The sequence below is a fragment of the Camelus dromedarius genome, chromosome 18 (genome assembly GCF_036321535.1).
Source record: "Camelus dromedarius isolate mCamDro1 chromosome 18, mCamDro1.pat, whole genome shotgun sequence".
In the NCBI taxonomy this organism is placed as follows: Eukaryota; Metazoa; Chordata; class Mammalia; order Artiodactyla; family Camelidae; genus Camelus; species Camelus dromedarius.
In genome coordinates this window covers 14197487-14212140 of record NC_087453.1, presented here as the reverse complement: position 1 = coordinate 14212140, position 14654 = coordinate 14197487, and the positions used below count along the sequence as shown (strand labels likewise).

The window sequence follows — 14654 nt, the reverse complement described above, 5'->3', positions numbered from 1 at the left end:
ACACCAGAACCAATTCTTGGTAAGCTAGGTTGTCCAGGGGGCTGATAAAAGAAGACCAGCAATGTCATTAGGATGAGCTGAAGCGAATGCAAACCCACCTAAATGATCTGGGTTTCACCTTTCTTCCTTTTATTTTTTTAACCTGGATGATCTTTCTGATTGCAGCTCTGTGCCGCACCCAGAGTCCCCTTGGTGGTTTCACTGGTAGTAGTTAACAAGTGTCTTTAATCATAGTCACGTGCCCCATTAGTCACCATACTTAGAGGGTGGGACAGCCCTCTCCGGAATAGCCCTGCAGTTGTGTTTATCCTGCTCTTCCTTATTTCTGGTTGCTTCTTCTTGTCTGTGGCTCCTCCTCTTTCCCAGTCTGGTGTGATGAAACCCCAGCAGGCTGTGAGACTTGGAAAACAAGTGTCATTACTTGCAGGGCTAAATCTCGCAGTTTACGTGGACAGCCTCTTTCCCTTCCCCGACACCAGAGAGGGGGACACAGTCCTCCTCATCTTCAGGCCCTGGCAAAGGCGGCCCAGAGAGCTCGGGCACTAAGTGAAATGAATGACGTTTTACAGAAAGAGCATCTAAATGTAATTACAGTTTCCCAGCCCTACCAACGTGGACAGGGACTCATAAGCTCCTTAGACTGCCCATGTTAATAAATCCTCTGAATTTTCATTTCCCCTCCCTAATTGGACACCATCCTATGCTGATATCTGAGAGTCAGAAGGTAACGATGCCAATTTTGCTCACTGCAGCTCCACGGACCAGCAAAACCCTACTGTGTTTGTTTCATGTGCTCCCACTCTGGGCTTCACAGTTATTACAGGAATCCTAGAGGAAATTTGGCAATTGTTTCCTTCACTTTACTATAAAATTTCTTCTTTCTTTAAAAGTACATTGGATCTCCAGGGTATTTCAGAATCTATGGTCTTAACTAGCTATACCTGTCAAATGCAGAGGGATCACAGATCCTCACCTAGGAGTGAAGAGAACTTGCAACGAACTTAGGAGCCGTTGGCCATGTGACATTGCCCTCTGCGCAGCATCCTCTGTGCATTCTGCCTCAAGCAGCCCCTCAAAGAAAGCCACAAGTCCTAACTGACCTTGGAGGAGGTCCCCCAGAGGTCCCCAAGGCTTGCCTGGACCATTTATCAGGTCCCAACCTGTGTTTGCCCACTTGGCTCCTAACTCCCCCATTCAGTTCCCAGACCACATTCACCCACATCAGCCTCTCCTGGATAAATCATCCTTGTGGACTTTTCCCTCCTCAGTGTTCCTTGGCTCAGAGAATGGCACCATCGTCCATGCCACTAACAATCCAGAAACCTGGGGGTCACCCTGGACAATGTCTTTTCCTTCACACCTACCACCTGCCCCATAGAGAAGTCATCACCAACGCTCACACATTTTACCTTCTCAACCCCTCTGTCTCCATCACCTTCATCTCTCATCTGGACAACTATAACTGGTCCCCACGGGTCACTCTGAACCATTCTTGTCCCCCCTGATCTGTTCCCCACATCGATGCCAGAAAGACCTTTTTAAAAAGTAAGATGGATCATACCGTTCATTTGCTTAAAATCCTTTTTTTTTTTTTGATGCCTCATTGCTCTTAGTATAAAAGTCCTTGCCTCAGTGATAACAAAGCCCCAGGTTACCTGGTCTTTTCACATCCAATCTCATCACGTGCCGTCCTTTTTTGCATTTTCTCCCCACTGCTGTCCTGCTAGCCTCCTTTCAGTTTCTCTAACACCACGTCTTGACTCCCCCAGTCTGGGCCTGATCCCCCTCTTACAGGGAAAAGACACAGAGGAAGAGAAACCAATAAAGTGTGCACTGTCGTGCTGGCTCCCATTGTGGGAAACCAGGGCTCAGTCCTAGGGGGGATGTGTGAGGGACTGCGTAGCGTGTGCCTTAGAACGGTCCTTTCAAAGGACGAGAGTCAGCATGCTGACTGGACTCCCACCTTGCACTGGTTGAGGGTTGCCCTTGCAGCACAAAATCCTTGCATCCCTGGGTTGCACCTGCCTGTTCAGACTAAATAAGATCCACGGGTCTTTGGAGAAAGAATTAGGGCAAAAAAGCAGAAGAAAGGGCTGAGTGCTGATGCTGGAGGTGAGACCCTGTAACTATGCATGGAACTGCCCAGCTCAGCTACAGCTGAAATCAGAGGTGGGATGGCAGGTGACACGGACCGGCTACAGCTGCTAATGGTCTATCGTTAGTGTCTGTGGCGCTGTTAGCATAGACCTACATCTGCCCCTGGGCTGTCAGCAGTCTGTAGGCCTGTTTCGCTCATGTCTGGCTCTCCAGAGCTCAGCACAGTGTCTTGCACGTGGCTGTTTGCTGAAATTCAAATCAAGTATTTACTGACTCAATTACCTCATGAATTGATAAACAAATGAATGAATGAACAGCTAAACCTGATTCATCTTCTAGGATCTGGTCTCTTCTGTCCTGCTTGGCTTTGACTCCGTGTACCCACTCTGGTATTTATAAGGTCTCAGTGAAGGGAGCTCATGGGAGTCCCCACGCCCCTTTCCGAGTGGGCTTTGCTTTCACAACACCAAGCGGCTTCTCCTCCAAGTTGAGGGCACTGCTTTTAGCCCTTGTTTTGCTGGCCCTTCAGCAGCTGGCACCCCCCTAGCCCTTGATTTGGTGTTTCTGAAAGGTGCTCAAATCTGAGGATCTATTTTTAAGGTAAAATCATCTTGAGGATTTTTGGACATCCCTGGGGCATTTGCACATTCCCTGACATGTCACGTACGCCAGCACTTTGCACGCAGTGAGTCTTACATGGTGTTAGAGAACACTCAGCGAACAGGCAGCCACCTCCATCTCAACAGCTTGGCCACCCCAAGGGACAAAATGAACAACTAACAATGGCACTTTACACATTTTAGCTTATTTGACCTCAAAAACAACCTGTGATGTGGTATCCCATTTTACTAACAAGCAGCTGGAGGTTCAGAAAAATTAGGTAATTGACCCTAAGCCACCAAATAAGCCAATTGCATAGGTTGGATCTGATTCCAGGAGCCCCTGCTTTTCCAGTTTATCCAACTCGGAAGTCAGCTGTGGCAGGAAGAGCATGAGAGACCGCAGCTCTGAGCCTGTGGGACCCAGTCCCTGCCCCCCAGGGGGTCCTAGGCTGGCAGAGACTGAAAACACAAGTCCGTGACAGAGGAGGGAACAGGGCAGAGTGAGAGCCCGAGGAGCTGCTGATGTATCTGCTGCAGGATGGGAGACGGTCCCAGATACGGCAGATTCGACCTGGATGCTGGGGAAGTGGAGAATGCCATGCTTGGCAGAGGGAACAGCACAGGCAAGGGCTTGACTGCTTAGAGAAGAACAAGAAGTTGGGCATCTTCCTGCCAGATATCCCCCACACCCTTCAGGACAAAGTCCAGACCCAGAGCGAGGAGCATCTTTACCCGGTTCCTGCCTACCTTCTTGCCTCCCTCCTCATCTTGGAACCTGCTGTGGTTCCCTGAACACACCTGGGCAACCGCAGCTCCTGCAGATGCTGCTTCCTCCAGGGCCACACTCTTCCCCTCTTCACTCAGCAAAAGCCCCCTCACCTAGCAGGTCTCAGGCAAGACTGTCTCCAGGAAGCCCTGCTTGTACCTGGGCCCCCCAGGCTAATGATGGATGCCCCTGCGCTGAACTCACATAGAAACCTCTGACTGAGGACACAGGGTCTTCCACGTTTGTTCTCTTCCTGTGTGTCTTACCTATAGACCTGCACCATCCAAAATGGTAGCCACTAGCATATGTGGCTCTTTATATTTAAATTAATTATAATAAGGTTTAAAAAAATCATTCTTCAGTCTAACTAGTCCTATTTCAAGTGCTTAATGGCCACACATGGTTAGTGGTGACTCTCTCAGACACTTCCATCACTGCAGGCAGTTCTGCTGGACTGCGCTCTAACAGACAAGGAGGCAGGTAAGGGCAGGGCCTGTGAAGTGCATCTCTGCTGTCCCAGGAGCCTGCATCTCCAGCAGATTTGCTGAATTCCTTACTTACCTAAGCTAATTTTTTTCAAGGGTCTACTACAGCCCGGTCTCGTCCCAGGGAAAGGGGACCCGTAAGTGGCAAGCGCCCAGATTTCCTGGAGCTCACAGTCAAATGGGGGAGGCATGCAAGAAACATGCCCAAAGAAAACATACAAACAAATGTACAACGTAATTAAAAGCTCGGGAAAGAATGATGAAGGAAGCACATGGGGCATGGTTGAGTAAAACCTGCTAAGAGGGCAGAGTAGAAGGAAATGAAACCAGAAAGTTAGGGTCAAATGCAGACGGGCTCTGAAGTCCACGCAAAGAAGCTTGAACTTACTGCGGCAGAAAGTCAGTGACCCATTTAAGAATTTTAAGCAGGAAAGTTAACTTGATCCGGTGTGTGCTTCCAAAAGACCACTCCAGCAGCTTGGTGGGGGACGGACTGAAGAAGGAGGAACTTCTGATGGGCAGACCAGAAAGCCGCCCTGGCAGGTCAGAGAGCAGGGTGGAGAGTGGCACAGGGGGAGGAAAGAGCTCATGCCGAAGCTGAGCGGACGATCCCAGGGACGGATGGGCTGGGAAGGAGAGGGGAGGGGAGGACATCTCCAAGGAAGCCACCTGGGGACCCAGAGGAGGGCCTGCTACAGGATCTGGGGCTCTGCCCCCAGCCTCCCTTCAGGGACTGCATCCTGGGTGATTAATTCACGGCCAAGGTACTTTCTTATGAAGGTTACTACAGATACATCAGCCTGACAGGTGGGGCGTGGGGGGAAGAAGGCTTGGCGTGTTCGAGTTGGAGCTGAATATTAGATTCTAGTCACCATTTGATTGATCTTTTAAGCAATTCTGGGATTCTGTCACTTAAAAACCAATAAATCTTTGAAGGCCTAGGGAAAGCAACGCAAAAGCAGTAAATCTCTATTGTGGAGCATTAGAAAAGTAGGCCGAGCTGCCAAGGTGGTTTGGCTGGAGGGATGGAGGGATGAGGGCGCGGGAGTCCTGCGCCCTAATCCTCCTTCCTATCCTCCTCCCTCCCTGCACTCTCCGGTCCACCAGGCAGAGCCAGAGCCATGGGGCTTCAAAGGGGCAGCAAGTAGCCAAGCAGGGGCTGGAGGGGGCTCAACCAGGGCCAAAGCATAATGGGCAGAAGGAGGAAGAACGGCCAATCTGGGCGTGGTCTTGGGGCTGAGGCTTAGGTGTGAGTCTGTTTAAGAACCAGAAGACTCTCCACTCAGAGACAGAGAGACATGCTGGGGTTGATAAATTATAGGCCGGGTCCACACAACCCAGAAGTGTCTGGTCTACCCCTCACTCCCTAGCTGATGGAGGTTCACACCATGGCACCCCCACCAAAAGGTCACCCAGACATCACTTGACATCCCAGGCACGGAGAAGTCGGAACTTCCTGGGGAAGCCACGAACTCAGAGGCAGAAAGCTAGGTCCATGCACTGGCTCTGTGTGTAATGAGCTCTGTGACCTCGGGCCAATCACGTAACATCTTAGACTTCAGCTTCTCCTCTTGGAAATGGAGATGGTATTTCCCGCCTAGCTTACTCACTGGGTATGATGCTACAATGAAATGCAAGAAACTATCAACTATAAAACACGATTCCTGGCACCCTTGACCCAGTGCACCCGGTGAGTTCTCTGAGTCCTGCAGTCATAGGGTGACTCCGTTGTTTTCTCAAGGCTCCCGCTCCCCCGACCTGCAGGATTCCATGTCGGTCCTTTTGCCTGGGCTGTGCTCATCTCTCCAGCCTGTCTACTCCTTCTCTCCGTCAGTACAGTCACTGATCCTACTGGCTTCATATTATCTTGTTTTGCCAGTTTCATTATTCTGTTTCTTAATTGCTTAATGCCTTACCTCCCTGCCTTATTCACATGCACACTTACTGGCTGATAAGCCTCAAGAAAACAGGCGTGCATGCCTATCTTGTTTCCTGCTATATCCTCACTGCTTCACTCGGCCCCTGGGACATAGCAAGTGCTCATTAAAAATGACTTAATGGTCAACTGCCTCCCATAGGGGCCGTCTAGTGCCCAGAGTTCAAGGTGGAAAAGGGTTAAGGTAACTGAAATCTACTGTGATCCTACCCTGTTGTCATCACACTTGTCCTGAAAGTCTTGCTGGGCGGCACTGATTAGTCTCTTCCCTTCTTGGCAAATGTCCAAGCAACAGTCTGAAAATAATTCCAGAAACTGACTATATACACACTCTCTGTGATCCAGAGCTTTGAGAAGAAAAGCAGCCAGGCTTTTCCAGACACCAGGCACTGCCCCTTCAAGCGGTGACACTTTCAATTTTTTTTTTCTGATGGAAATGTCAGCAAAATACATCACGTATGACTTTCTCCCAGGGAGGTGGTGTGGCTAGAGTGAAGCGAGTGTTGGCTTAGGGTCAGCTGAACTGGGTTTAAATTCTGCCTGCACCACCTGCTCGTGTCATGGCTTGGGTCAATTCATTTAGCTTCTGTGCATCTCAGTTTCCATATCTGCACAATGGGGAGAGTCTTATTTGCAACATTGTGAGGATGCAGATAGTTTTGTAGAGCGACAGGCACACAGCAGGTGCAGGCTCATTAAATGCAAGCTAGCAGGCTCTTATCACTTGAAGACATGCAACCTAATGATACATTTTTTGGGTGAACCAAGAAAAACAAATGAATGCCCGTGGCTGTGAGGAGCTGAAGCATGTGGACCACCTCATTTCTTGAGTACTGGTGTCAGTTTTGTAGAGCTGTACTGTTTTTCATGCCCTGCCAGCTGTCATTTCTTACTGCTACTGGGACATTTCCATTCCTGTCTCCTAATTTACTGTGGTCTTAGGATGCATGAGCTTCTTAAACAAGTGTGCAAACATTGGTTTGGGCTGCTCAGAAGACTGCTTGGTCTCTGGTCTCTGGAGTCAGACAGTCCTGGGTATGAGTCCTGGCTTCATCACTTACTTATTTTGTGCCCTTGAACTTAATTTTTTTTTATTGAAGTACAGTCAGTTACAATGTATCTATCTGTGGTGTACAGCACAATATTCCAGTCATGCATATACATACATTTATTCATTTTCGTATTTGTGACCTTGAACTTTAGTTTCCCCATTTCAAACAGGGATCTTGGATGATAGTAGCTGCCCAATTAAACATGGTGATGATGCCTCGCATTTGGGTTCAGCTGACTTTGATGAGTTTTCAGGGGATCACAGACCTGATTCATCCTGAGGAGGGGTCCCTGATCCTCTGTGTGAAAATTAACTTTATTCCTGGCACTGGATAGGACCCAGATTACTTATTTCTCAGTACAATTCAGGAAAAAAAAAAAAAGGTTTTCTGAAGCTTTGTGCTGAAAAGAAGTTAGGGGCTCTTAAAGAAAAAGCAAAGCCCTTCTTTCCCCACCGTGAAATCAGAGTCTTGAATGGCTTTGGAAATCTGAACAGGAAGGATTGGGCAACCCTGTGACCCTGGCATGGAGCAGATTTTCAAAATCTGTTTTTAACAGAGCTGCCCAGGTTCCACAGAGAAGAAGCAGAGCTGATGAAGGCACTAACTCCCTGATGGCCAGCCTTGCTCTGCCTCATGTCTACACCTTCCTCCCCTTTGGGAAATAGCTCCTGTATATGCATTCCAGAAGGGAACCTGAGGTTCAGAGAGATTTAGTATCTTGCCCAAGGTCACACGGCAGCTTCAGAGTAGGATCTGAACCACGTTCACTGCCACTGAACTCACATCCTTTCCACTGTGTCACACAGTGGCCAGGAGACTGGGAGGAACCAGACTGAAGCCACATTCACCAGGAAGCCACACAGCAGGATGCCACTGATCGGGTCCCTTTTCTGACAGCCCTTCAGGCCTGAGAGGTGACACCTGGATCTACGACCTAAAGGTCGTGGGTTTTAGGGCAGATCTGGCCTAGGATCCTGGGTCAGCTGCTAATTTGGGCAGTGTTCACTAGGCTTCTCTTTTGTGGGCCAGATTTTGCCACCTGGGAAGCTTCCTAAAACACTGACACACGCCGGGTGCTGCTGTTTGAAGGAGGTAAAAGCTGTGAAGGGGAGGAAGACATCGGTGGCCAAGACAGAACATGTGTTCAGGCACCTGGAAGACCTGCATTCAGACTCAGCTTTCCTCCTGTCTGTGTGCCCTCGAGCCCATCTAAGCCTCAGTCTGTTCATCTGAAAGTGAGGATAATAATGTCTCAGTGCGCAGAGAGAAGTAAATGACAATGTTGCGTAAGAGTAACAGGAAGAAACACAGTAACTCAATGACTCTATTTGACGTAAGAGCCACTATCACCACAGGTAGGACAGTCCTGGAACAACCTACGTGTAGAATATACGGCAAAAGTTCTTGGTTCAGGTGCCCACACACACTACACACACCTGTCTGAAGGCCTGAAGACCCACCTGACTTAGGATAGAACATCGTTCAAAATCTACAGAATAAATGGGAAAAGCCAAATTGCTGGCAGGTGATTCCATCTGCTCCACTGCCTGTAATTTCTGGGTAGAGTCAAACCCCACATTGGAAAATAGGTGATGAGACCATCTTGATAGCCTTCTTCCTGGTTGGTCTCCCAGTTTCTAGGATCATAAAAGAGACACTGCATGTGGCTATTCAGGGGCTCCCCGAGGCCCCTCAGGCAAGGCTGAGCCTCTCAAACGTGGCTCCTGCCTTGACCTTTATGCAAAAGCAAATGTAAGCACTCCTGGTTGCTCCTCAAGACAGCCAGCTGCCTCTTTCCTCCATGCCTTTGCCCGTGCCAGGCCCTCTTACCACTCTGGTGAAATCTCGTATATGTTATAACATACAAGAGATACAGCTCAATGTCACCTCCTCTGTGAATTCTCTCCTTGGAGCTCTCATACTGGCCTACGCACATCTCCATAAGCATGCACCGTATTGGGATTATGTTTTCAATTCTCTGTCCTCCTAACTAGAACTGGACTTCTTTAGAGTGTGAGTTATTCCCAGCTAGTTCACTAGTGTGTTCCAGACGCTTAAATGGAGCCTGACTCCGTGCTCAATAAATGTTTGTTGAGTGAATGAATAAATTAATCATTTTCATCCCCTGTGCCCTGCTCCATTCCTGACAGGGAAGATACTCCATGCGTGTTTGTTGAACTGAACTGAGCCAGTTTGAAAACTGTTCCACCCACCACTCTGCTTGGTTTCCAGGGCCTATAGTTGCTTGAGCTCTGAGCAAAAGCCAGCTGTCAACATAGGAGCTACTGCCCTCGTGCAAAGTGTAGCCTGTTTAAAAGAGATGCCTGCCTTCCTGATCACCAAGAGCCTGTGGACTTGCACGGGGTTAGGTGAGCCACTGAGAAGCTTTCCCTGCCTGGGCCATAAATACACTCCTGGACTCCCGCAGTCTCTTATTAAAATCAGCAGTATGACTAACTTCAAGTCTCCTGTGGGACACCAAGGCCATAAACTGGACCATAAACTGAGGTCGTAACCCCTTCATAATCTCTAGCAGGTTGTTTTCAGAACTCAGTGAATCTGTCCACCTGTCTGTTAATGGCAGTCAGTCATGGAGAGGTGATCTTGCCAGGATACTGGGTTTCTGTCCCCCAACCCCACTAAGTAAGTTTATTATAGGTGTGTTTCAGAAAGGTCTCTCTCAGCCCTCTTCAGGTCCCCATCAACATGTTCCCTCTCAACCAGTCCCGGGGTCCCATGGTAGGGAGGGAGGGCTCTTGGCTCAGTGGCCCCTCTGAACTGGTCTTGGGGCTGCTGATCCTTTTCCTCCAGGAAGTCTTGCCCACAGGCCTTGCCAGTGACGTGACTCAGTGGGAGACACGCATGTGCAGAGAAGGAAAACAGCAAAGTCCGGGTTGAGACCCTCCTCACCTGACGGGGGCTCCCCGAGACTGGGCGGGTTTCAGCATCACCGTGATGGTCGTGTCTGTCTCATTCAGCGGGGTGTCTGTGTCATATTCAGGCATTGAAGGCGCTGGACAGAGAACAGAGAGAGGAGGGAGCTTAGCACAGGTCCCAGACCCTGCTCATCCCCTCCCCTAGATGCTACCCGTAAAGACACCTAGATGATTGAGAAAGGGGTGGATGAGAGTCACATGCCATCCCAGACTTTCTGCAGAAGAGGACCTGAGACTTCCAACCTGCCCGTAGGTTCCAGCCTGCCTTCAAGGTACAGAAGAGTCTGGGCAAGGGTGGCAATGATGTAGCCAGTAACGCTCATGAGTCGAAAAGTTCCATACCAAATACACAGATACGTGCAGGAAATACAAGTCCTTAAAGAGGCGAATGCAGAGTCAACCTTAAACACATTTAAAATGCAAATTACAACAGTGATGAACTAGTTCCTCGTATCTTTTTTTTTTTTTCCAAGAAACCCTCCCTTCTGATAGGAGTGCGACTAAATCCGATCCCTTAGTAAGGTAATTTAGCCGTTTGTATTAAGAACTGTTAAACCCACATTCTTTTTATTCAGTATTTCAATTTCTGGAATTTAATCCTAAAGTCATAATCCAAGTCAACAAATTAAACTTTATTCTGTAACATGTTTATTGAAGCGTTATTTTATAAAAACACAGAAGCACCAAATATATCCAACCACTGGGGAATGTTTAATTAAATTATGTCCATCCACTTGACAGAGCATTATAATGAAAGCAACGTGGCAAAACATGGAAGATGCTTATGGTTTAAGGATACAGGGAAACAGTAAGCTGCAAAAAACACCATGGGTCTGTATCTATGCAAAACATGTATGGATGCAGACCAGAATGGCAAGGGTATTTCGAAAAAACGTACATTGTGAAATTCTGCTTTGATGCTGTCGGTGGGGGGGGGAGGGGGCCCTACTGCTGATGGCAGGTGACATCTTGGACCACAATGGCCCTGTAACAGCCATTCACTAATTTGTTCCTTCATTCGTCAGACATTTCATGAGAACCTGCGCTGTGTCCTGCACTGCCAAAAGGAATACTCCTGAAAATAAATCACATTTTTACAAACTGATTTGTATGGGGAAATGTACTATTTAATGCCACTGTGTGGTAGGTAAATTATTTGGTGAATCACTCGGCATTCCCTCTGGCCTAGTCTAATTGACATATTTTTTTATACATTAGGAAGTTCATGGATGAGGTTTTCTTCATGAGACAACAGGGACCCACTAGGGACCTCAGCATCTTCCTTGCTCCAAAACCACATGGTGACAGTTGACTCTGCCCTCTTTCACTCCCACAAACATCAGGAATGAAAAAACCCACCAACACCACCAACTTTCTCCCTTTCCCCTTTCTGAGACAGATACCTGAAATTTTGGTGGCGATTCTGGTGGTGACAGGCGGCCCAAAGCCCTTGGCTGTGCTAGCCTTGATGGTGAAGGAGTAGGTGGTCCCGGGGTACAGACCCACGAAGAGGTGGTGGGTTTCATTCCGCAGCTTGAACACTTTCCCCCTCTGGCTGGAGAGGTCGGCACTCGGGTCCAGTGAGCCAACGGCCTTGTAGTTGATCTACAAGAAGTCAGCAAACAAACACATCAGTGCCTCACCCAGGAAGCAGGTGGGGAGCTCATCTGGAGGAAGATCAGGGAAGGAAAGGAGAAGGCACGTGAGCTCGGTCAGCAAACTCGGCTGTTACCGCCCCCCTTACAGATGGTCCCAGCCTCCGAACTCTCCACAGCTGATGCTCAGGAGCACTGCAGCCCAACAAAAATATAATTTAAGCCACACACACAATTTTCAATTTCCTAGTAGTCACATTAAAAGGACAAAAAAGTAAGAACATAAAGTAAAATTAATTTTAATAATCTTTTGTTGAGCCCATATATGCAAAATATTATCATTTCAACCTGCAATCAACATGAAAAATGTAATGAGATATTTTATACTCTATTATTCATATTAGGTCTTAGAAATCGAGTATGTATTTTACCCTAATGGTGCATCACCATTCGGACTAGCCGCATTTCAATAGCACATTGACCCTGTGTGGCTAGTGGCCACTGCACTGGACCGTGAGGCTGCAGGGCAGTGTCCAAGTATAGCATCCTGATAAGAACTATCTCGAAGGCTGGTTACAAATGCAGCCCACGTGTCCCCCACTCCACACGGTGCTGGTCCGGTGCTTTCTCGTACGTTATCTTGCCTTCCCCCAGACCTTGGGGACATCAGAATATTTATTCTACTACCCACCTCAAAAAACACCAAAAAGAATATTTATTCTCATTTTAATAATGGAGAAACTGGGGCTCAACAATTTGCATTAAATCAGTGCTTTTCAAAATATGTATGGTGAGAACCAGTTTTCCATTTCTCAATTCCCTGCAGACTCACAATGTTCGAAAGACCACATTGCCCTTGACCCCTCATGGGAGTCTGGCAATAACCAAACTGTCCTGCATGACGTGCAAGGAGGTACATCCACTGATCACGCATGTGGGTGTCACAGCAATGCCAAGGCACTAAAAGGTTTCCTGGGTGCTCACTCTCAACGCCTGCACTCGCCCTGCTGTGAAAGTAACAAGAGAGCTGGCATCCTGGCACTGGTCCCCATGGACCACACTCTGAGTACCTATTTCTAAGCTATACAGTTGTTAAAGAGGCAAACTCAGGATTTTTTGTTTACTTGTTTTATCTAGTTTGTTCTTTTAAAAGTGTTTTATTAGAGTATAATGTACATACCGAAAACTATACTGCTGGATGAATTTTTACTAAGGACATGGCCATATAACCAGCACCCGATCAAGAGACACAACATTACCAGACCCAAGATTTTCCCCTCATGCCCCCGTTCAATCCTTTCCCGCCTCCCCCTGCAAGGATACCCTCTATCCTGACTTCTAACAGACAGACAGGCTTTGCCTGGTTTGAACTTTGCATAAGTGGAGTCATCCAGGGGGCACGCTTTACTGCTGGCTTTTCTCACTCAACGTTATGTTTGTGAGATTCACGCATCTACCACGTGCAGCTGCAGACCACGCGTTCTCACGGTTATTCGCTGTTCTATCACTGATGTGAGACTAAACCCAGATGTGCTGGGCTCTGAAACCTGAGTTCTTTACTCCAAACCACCCTGCATGGCCTGAAGACACAGCTCATTAACTGAGCAAAACATTCATGCATTCACTCCTTTCTTTGCTCCTTCGCCAACATGTCCCACATACTCCTGTGTTCTCAGACCTGCACGGAGCGTAACCAGGTCCGAGCAAAAGAACACAAGTGAGGCCCTGTCCTCAACGGTCTTTTGCTCTAGAACGAGGTAAGTCAATTACCCCGGCACCTTGCATCACTTTATCTTCTGTCAAACATGCCCCATGATTGACAGGAAGGCCAAACCCAGGCAGAAAAGGGAACACACCAACTTTACTTCAAAAATTAGCAGTTTGCTGTTTCCAGCTAGGGCACCAAACATTCTGGAGGAAGAAGTAACTTGTCTCTCCTGTAGGAAGCAGGAGCAATACAGCAATTGATGCCACACGTCAAGGAAAGAGGCCCAACTTTGCCTGGAACAGAGCGAGCCCAGGAGGAGAATGTGCAGAAGTGAAGAATCTGGGCACTTTGCAAGCAGAGCTGGCGGGGGCCCCCATCCCGCAGGTCCCTGGTGGGCCTGGGCACAGCGGTCCCTCTGGTCACCCTGCCTACTCCAGCCCTGCTCAGAGGTGAGCACTGCAAACAGCTGCCTCTCTTTGAGGGCTTTTTCCAAGGGTGCTCACAGGAAGCGCTGGTAATTCTCACCCCCAGAGACTGGACTGATGGCAGTTGAAATATCCATTCCCCAGGCTCCTCTCTCAGGATAGCCCTGCAGCATCCCAGGGGATTTCTCTGAGGGACGCCACTCCACTCACCTCTAGAGTCAGCTGGCTGGAAAACACACCCATCGCTGGCTACCTTCCTTTCTCGTCTCCACTCCCTAGTGTTTCCCACACTTCTTAGTGAGCTGCTTGTATTCGAATCCTTGTCTCAGACTTTGCATCTGAGAAAGGCCAAAATAAGACCATGTGCTCAGGGAGGTATCTCAGGGGAGAAATGAACTAATACCTGAGAATGATACGGGGTCCGAGCAGAGGAAGGAGCAGTCCAGGTTCTAGGCAGAGGGAACTAACCGGGAGAAGACCTGGGATGGGAAAAGGCTCGGGAGAACTGAGCCTATTGACTGGAGAGTGGTGAGCAAACAGGACAGCTGTGCAGCTGGATTCCAGGTTTTCCCAGCGGCAGAAGAAGGGAGATGTTCGGAGAGCTCTGTCTATGGCTGCTAAGCCCAGGCCACCAGTGAAATGCATCCTTTTGAAATTCCGCCCCTGTCCTCTGCCTTGGCTGGTGGCAACTGCATTGATATACAGACACTGGGTGGTAAAACTCATGCCTTATTTACTAGCCAATTCCTTTTCTGCGCTCCAAATTCAATCCAAAAGCAACTCAATTTCCACCAAGCTGTCAGTATAATATACCGCGTTCCCCTGCTCTCCTAACCTTTCCTGGTATTACAGGGTCCTCACTTACTTGTAATGAAACACTATGAATAAATCAATGTATGTTAATATAGCGCGTCTTCAATTTTTTATGAAGGGCTTCGCCAAATCTAATTCCCACTGCTTTGTCAGAAACAGTCTTTGAAAAATTTAACTTGCAAGTTTTATGAAGTTAGTGGGGGATCAGGCTGGGGAAAGAAAGAAGGAAGGTGAGAAAA

General features: G+C 48.2%; 1 protein-coding gene across 8 annotated transcripts in view; it reads right to left on the bottom strand.

Annotated features, from left to right (window-relative positions):
- The window catches only part of PTPRT (protein tyrosine phosphatase receptor type T), a 939599-nt gene that overhangs the window by 229213 nt on the left and 695732 nt on the right, over window positions 1–14654 (bottom strand). For all 8 annotated transcript variants that reach the window (XM_031433788.2, XM_031433792.2, XM_064475672.1 and 5 more), the window contains 2 exons: window positions 11278–11479; window positions 9849–9951 (listed from right to left, as the gene is read on the bottom strand). In XM_031433788.2, the coding sequence (XP_031289648.2) occupies window positions 9849–9951; window positions 11278–11479 (305 nt within the window). The remainder of the gene's footprint in view (window positions 1–9848; window positions 9952–11277; window positions 11480–14654) is intronic.